General features: G+C 34.5%; 1 protein-coding gene across 1 annotated transcript; it reads right to left on the bottom strand.

Moving 5' to 3' along the window:
* Positions 1-359: 359 nt before the first annotated feature.
* On the bottom strand, positions 360-3,322 carry CycH (Cyclin H). The gene is made up of 6 exons (XM_023172122.2): positions 3,117-3,322; positions 2,860-3,056; positions 2,533-2,734; positions 2,162-2,393; positions 1,628-1,742; positions 360-592 (listed from the first exon to the last, which is right to left on the bottom strand). Exons 1-6 carry the CDS (start codon positions 3,231-3,233, stop codon positions 469-471), a joined length of 987 nt encoding a protein of 328 aa, XP_023027890.2. The 5' UTR covers positions 3,234-3,322; the 3' UTR covers positions 360-468.
* Positions 3,323-7,368: the final 4,046 nt, after the last annotated feature.

Below are 7,368 nucleotides of genomic sequence, written 5' to 3'. Positions count from 1 at the left end.
TGTAAAGGAGGTAGATTCAGGAGTGTCTCCAATGCAGCTGTTAGGGTAGTTTTCATTGCTCCCCTCATTCCCAAACATGCAAGTCTTTGCACCTTACCTAGTTTTTTGATGACGATCACCTGCTTCATCTTTGGCCACCAGACCAGAGATGCGAGTGTTATCATAGGTTTAACCACCATGGTGTATAGCCAATATACCATGTCTGGTTTTGGTCCCCATGTTTTTCCATAGGTGCGTCTGGCAAGCATCAGTGCTACCTCCGCTTTCCTCTTTATCCTGTCCAAGTGTTGGTTCCAGGTCAAAGGAGTCGGTTACAAACATACAAGTGAAGCTATAATAAAAGTGCGTTAAAAAAAAACTGCTTACAAAAGAATTTATTCTCATTTATCCATACTACATTTCAAATCAAAATATTATAGTAGTATATTATCACAAAACTTAACACAAGATCCGTATGTCAATATCGTTTCAAGACAAAGGCGATTGTTGTATAGACATATTGAGTGTTGAGTTATCCATCGAACAATTCAAATCGTTAACAGTATGGAAGTCGTCCTCTTCATCCAGCATTGCTTGCATTTTCTTCTTGTATCTGCAAAATCCAACAACAAAAATTACTTTCAGATATGACCATTTCTCAAAAAATTAAAGAAAAACTTTTCTACCCATCCTAGTTGATGAATTTCTCGACGTTTATGTCACATAGAAAGTGCTTATTGAAAAGAACCTTTCTAAATGAACCAAACTAAGCATCTAGGATTACTTATCCAGATACACATTGCTAACTCCACTGTGACTTGGTCAAGCTGGCGCTAAGTCCTGCTTGCAACTCTTTTTTGATTCTTCTGGATGCCACGTCGCTTCGAGAATTGTTCCACTGACTTCCGAAGACTTTTATCAAGATATAGTTATCTGTATGAGAGAAGACAGAAACAGATATCGAAGCTAAACATAATATCTGAAGCAATTGATAGATCCACAAGGGACTGGACTAGGGGCATTATTATTTCAACTTTTTAATGATGATATATTACAGAATGCTAGAAATCGATAAATGCATTCATTCACAGATGATACACTTGTTTATTTCTCTTTGTCTAAAGTACACCAAGAAGTGGTAGTTATGAATTCTAAAACTGTAGATGTTCACAGATGGTGCAGTATACATTTTTGTAAAATCAACATATAAAGGGGGAATGCTATGAATTCAGGAGAAGGCAACAAAAAATTATTGAAACCTTCTTAATATAATCAAAGCACGTGAACAATTGGACAATATGTTTAGCCACGCTTGTATCTTTATTTGAAAACGTAACAATACTTTTGGAGACTTGAGGCTTTCAGTGAATTAGTTGAATCTATTCAGGATGCATGTTGCATCTTCATCAACATTTAAAACCACTTTGAAGCATAATAGGTTGATGTGACCTATTTTTTTCATTTCATTTTCATTTTCAACTTCAGATTTAGCTTGAGCTCTGGTCTGAGTTAGCTTCATTTGTAGAATTTTATATTCTGCAATCAGCTTTTTTGTGGTGAATAAATGATCTTCATTTCAATAGATGGATATTGGTGAAATTTTTGTAGAAAGGTCGTTATCTCTACTAGATAAATTCAACATACTCACATTTCACTATCTGGATTGTTCTCAGGATTCCTGCATTTCTCAAGCTTCTTATCCAGAATTTTTTGTTGGTTCCTGTCTGATACAGAGTCAGCCATTTTTACGACAGACCGAATTGCTGTAAAACATCAAAGATTCAGATACTGCATTATACTAATATGCTTTATCTTGCAGTTCATTAAAGAAACGTGGATCAAAAAATTCAAAGTCAAACTGAAGTACTTCGTCTACTTGTCAGAAATATGATTCTCTCTGAAATAAATACTATATTCTAAGAGGATTTAATTAAATATTGATATTTATCATATGGGTACCATCTCTTCACAAGGTCGTACAACTTAGATCTTCTTGTTTATTTTCAATTATATTTGTATATACACTTCCTGGAGATGGGATATGAGAGCTTCAGTTTCGGATCTAACTTCTCCTAACTTCAAGAGATTTTTAATAAACCATGAAGGCAGGTACAGTCATTCTTCTAGTTGGAAAGTAGGATGTATTTTTCCCATTAACGATACAAAAAATGACAACACTCACCTCTTACGGCTTCAATCAACTCCTCCAAATTTCCCTTGGCATCATCACCAAACAGGATATCTGTAACGTATGAATCTAAGTTTTCCTGCAGTTTTGACGCAGCGTGCAAAACAGCAGCCAAAGCTACCTGACTTGGAGAATACAGTAAAATGACATCTGTAAGCAGGGCGCGTTCTAAGAAATGTTCTGTACCCAATCTCAGTCTTTCCGGATCTTGCAATGAGCCCCTAGTCTGGAAAACAATTCGAAGTGTGACATGTACTGGGATTTATTGAAACTTAGAACTACCCACAGAGGTCGAAGGACCCCCAGTGCAAGTGAACTTGGGTTGAGATATGATATTAAATTTCAAGAACGTATGTTATACTTACTTTTATATCGATGAGCAGGCCTTCGACGGGTCTAAAAGGGTTATGTATCGATAAATGAAAGTTCAATTGCTTCATCAACAGTAACTCGTTATTCAAAATAATGTCAGTAGCTTTTTCCCTGTCTCCTTTGATATTCGCTACAAACTGTTGGATAGAAACATTGAATTCTTCAACTTTGCAAGCCAAATAAATGCAGGTCACCCTAAAAAAAAGGAAACTGTTAGTACAATCACCCAAAAACAATATGTTTTTCAATGAATATATAATTGTTGAAATGGAAATAGTTGAAGTTAGAGCTTGGAGCCTATTCTTACTGCGAAAACTTACATTATTTCCTTGGGGTGATAATTCATAACAGAGTTATTGATGTAGAAACGCTTGAAGTAGTGGAATGATGTCCCTACGACATATCTTGGCATAGGAGGCTGAAACCTCTTACAAAAGTCTCGCAGGTGCAGCTCGTATCTTTTTACCATGATTTTCTCTTCTTCTGGTGTAAGAAAGAATTCATATTTAACTGCCTCCTGAAATAAACCATGATTAGTATTACTAGCTGAAAGACTCAGCTTATGAAATATACCTACATTAACTAATTTTCCATAGGTTTGAATATGTCTTTGGTTTGCTTTTTCCCTGAGTTTGTTGAGTTCTTCTTCAGTACCGAACATCCAGTATTTGCATTGAGTACTTGTGGAAAACATTTTCTATGATAAAAGAGAAAATACAATTATAGGTTAATTTTGTTGGTTAACTTTTTGTTTTGATTTCGACCACAGAACTTCAAAAACGTGGACTTCGACGAATTAGGAATGAAGACATATTCATTATCACTTTTCATTGGTTGGATTTGAAATATAAAACGTTGCTGTCTGTTACATGACACAATATCACAAAACACAAAATTATGTTTTATGTTTACAAGAATACGATTCATTGTAAAACTGAAATCCAAGTGTTTCAGAATAGCATTTACTGAATTTAATACTTTCATCCTCAGAAAAATGAGGAACCAGCTGCCGCAAGATATTTGCCGATATATTGATGGAAACATCACTACTTATGAATAATTATCATGTCACTTAAAGTGTACCTTATGAAAAAAGACATGAACATGTTTTGAAAATAATTTACCATTCCTTTGCTTTCCCCATATTTGAAAAGCTACGCAATTCCCGGATTATATTCATTACGCTGACCCACATAAGTCACTTATTATTATGGAGAGCTGATTCTTACTTAGCAACTGTGTAATAATTTTGCGAATACGGTATGTTTCCGCAATCATCTATGTTTTCCCTGAGTTTGACGTTCAGAATATACAGTCTAGATGTCGCCCACTCCGGGTTCCTTGAATATCTAAGCTTTATTTCAAGCATTTGTTGTATTCTAAAAATCCAATGGTTTCAAACATTTTATGTAAAAGAAAATCAATGTAATATTAGGTTGGTGTACTCTGGCTTCCTATATACACCCTGAGTGCTCTATTGTTGATTGTTGGCAGTTCTAAGTAAATCATCGATATTCCGCCCTCTATGTATTTTTATCAAAAGTTTATGAGCAGCAATATTCTAGTTGATAGAAATCTGCATTTCAAATTCTTCATTGGTCTACTGATGAAGTTAAAAAGATAACTATTGCTGATTTTCTGTAGATGGCACCTTATATTATAGCATTCTATTTCGTTGGAATACTAAGAAAAAAAATCAAGGATGAAAATCTTGAACGTTGTACGAAAATGGAAATTCAACAAAACTGAAACATAGCTAGGGAATGCACACAATGTTGAACGAGAAATGTATAAAAATATATATTCAATCAACAAGCAGGATTCCAAACTAATTATATTTGAAATACTCAGTGAATTACATTTTTAGTTAAATCCTAGGTTTGACGTTGAAATATGTTGTTAATCCTATATTTGAACATCTAAACATTTTGAAATATTTTTATTGAAGCGAAACTACTTGTTCTCTTTGTTCATCAGAAGAATATGGAATCATGATATTTATAAATGTTGATTATGAGTAGGTATGTCGACTATAATATAAAACTATATAAATTTTCCCTTTTCATATTTCGATTAATATCTATGTAGGTAGGTATGCTAACAGTATTTCACAGTATTTTTTCCACAATGTATGTAAATGAATCGTTTTTATGTTTTTTTAAATTGGTATTGGACGATGTCATTCTCAAAACCTGGGTGAAATTTTGAATTGAAAGAGTTTCTTTAGAACATGATTTTATATCAGTACTATTTCATTTATTATTGTTCGCCATGGAATGATAATTATTTTCTATGAAGAATTATTTTGGGACCCATGGAATGATATTTATTTTCTATGAACAATAATTTTGGGACTTTTCTGTGTTTTTTAACTTGAAGTGAAAAATGAGGACGACTCATCATCTTCCATTTCTTCCATTTCATTATATAACCTTTCAGACTTGCTCTAGTTGAACTAAGCTCTTAAACTTTTTTTCACTCCGAAGAGTGAAAAAAAGAGTGAAGAGTGAAGAGCTTCTTGTTTGTTCGCTTCTACTGTTAAAACTCTATGTTTAGTTCCATTTCTACCAGATACATTTTTCTCGCAAACTATACTACGAGATTATTATTACAACGAGTGCTCTCAGCGTCTTCTAACGCGCATATGAAAACACCTGTAAAGTTCTTTCTTTATTTGACAAGGCGGTATATTCACCACCCAAAAATCATCCATTTCATACAATATTAGATACAATATACGTACGAAACTGTGTGGGCTTAAAAAAATCCCTCTCAGCTCACTAACTATAGTCTAAATATTCAATCATAAGGAAGGCAAGATATTGATTTTCGTGGTAAACTTATCAGAGAACAAAAAACGATAAATATCTAGTCAGTAGAGGCTAAAGTCAGTATGGCCACTTTGAAGTGCCATGGTGGATGGCAAAGTACGTCGGTTGCTGAAGGATTTTTAAACGACAGTAGGAGGTTTCGAAGCTACTGGAGACAGCTTCTAGATCTGGCTTCATCTTACAGAAATGTGATACCCAGATGATGAAACATAAACCATAGGATATTTTCAGAATTGCCAGTTTACCGTGAATTCGATAAAATAATGTTGAAGAAAAAATCTCCTATGAACGATTATGACAGAAAAAGAATTGTACCCCCTTATTGATAAGGGAAAAAGCATGCGTCGTAGGTATTCATGCTAAAGCCTTACTCACATTCTAACTGCGCCTTTGATCTACACCGTCGGCCAGTTTGATCGTCTTGTCCTTGTCCACGCCGCATTTAATTGCGTATTTGCGTTTTGCGTTGGATTTGCGAATAATTTATGTTGAGCAGTTAATGCAATCAATCTAACAGGTGTGCGTTAAAAGTGATTTGGTTTCACGGTCTGATACCGTTCAAGTATTTTCGTCTCTTTCTATTTGACGCCTGCACTAACTTTCCCAAGAGAATTCTGCATCAATTATTTATGATTTTGTGCTAATTTCATAGCCACATGTTTTATTTTCCAGCGCTTGTTGAACGGATTAGTCTGCCAGGGGAATATTGAAAAAAATTATTTTTTTGTAGGAGGAAATCAATCTTTTTATCGACCCTTCTAGGGCATTTTCACTTTCAACAATGTTTCTGATAGTTGTAATGAAAGTCATGATGTTCTGAATGCTTTTTTAAATCTTCTCAACGAACAAGAAACGACAATAAAGTTCACAATAGTGGTTGAACAAGATGGTGGTCAACTTTCTTTTCTTGACTTAATGTTGAAGAAGTTTTCAGATGATTTTGATACAAATGTTTATCGAAAGAAATAATATACAAATATATATATTATCTCTACTACACGTGAAACCATCATGCGGGTGTTGAAAAATGTATTATAAATTGTCTCTACAACAATGCAAAAACGATTTGCAATGCAGCTGGGAATTTTGATTGATAGGCTTATTAGCCTACATATATATGAGTTGTATCAGCCTAGTTAGGGTCTAGTCACTGTCACAATTTTAATATAAGATTAAGCCTGTGTCTGTCTGTAAACGTATGTCTGAAAAGTTTTTTATATTTAGTCATAATCATGTTTGAATATTTGATTCCAATGGTTCATTTTGATTAGGACATTGACAGTGATTTGAATTGTGTGAAGGGAACTATAACAAATATAGACATATATTCAAAAAAGTTATTAAAGCAGCTAAAAAAAGCAAATCATGTGTATGTTGTTAGCGCGCAAAATAAAAACAAAACTGTTTGGAACCTAGCGAAAAAGTATACAGGTAAAACACCATATAAATCAGTTTCACATATTGAATCCGCACATGGAAACAAAGCCAAACAATTGCAGATAAAGCAAATAAAAATTTCATCAATTAATGTATGATCTAAAGAAATTAACTTTGAACGTTCAAGCCAGTCTCGAATATACCTACACAGTAGGTGGAATGAACTGACGCCTATCACAAAACAACTACTCCCCTGGCTAATACCACGAAGGGCGTTGGATTATATCCGACAGGCGTCAGTGCAGGAATCTTCACAGAGAATTTCCTGCATATGCAATTGGCAATACAGCTGAAAGAGTCGACCTTCAGTTTTGGAACGGACACACTTGCAGACCGGTTTCGGGCTCATTAGCCACTCATCAGTGCAAGATAGTGGTCATCTTCGACCTAAAGTCAATGATATTCCATAATTGAAAATCGGAACTCTTTCAGAGTATTTCATTCCTCTTCCTAAGTTGGAGCGAACAACAAAATGTCACTCCATCTAGTGGACGAGGTACTAACCAACTGCATATCCGAAATGTGGTCGATTTCTCTGAATAAGGAAGAATGTCCAAATGT

This window comes from Leptinotarsa decemlineata, unplaced genomic scaffold (genome assembly GCF_025532065.1).
Source record: "Leptinotarsa decemlineata unplaced genomic scaffold, Ldec_3_MD MMD2_tig00026282_RagTag_RagTag, whole genome shotgun sequence".
Classification (NCBI taxonomy): Eukaryota; Metazoa; Arthropoda; class Insecta; order Coleoptera; family Chrysomelidae; genus Leptinotarsa; species Leptinotarsa decemlineata.
The sequence above is the reverse complement of the archived record's forward strand: the minus strand, read 5'-3'. Positions and strand labels throughout refer to the sequence as shown.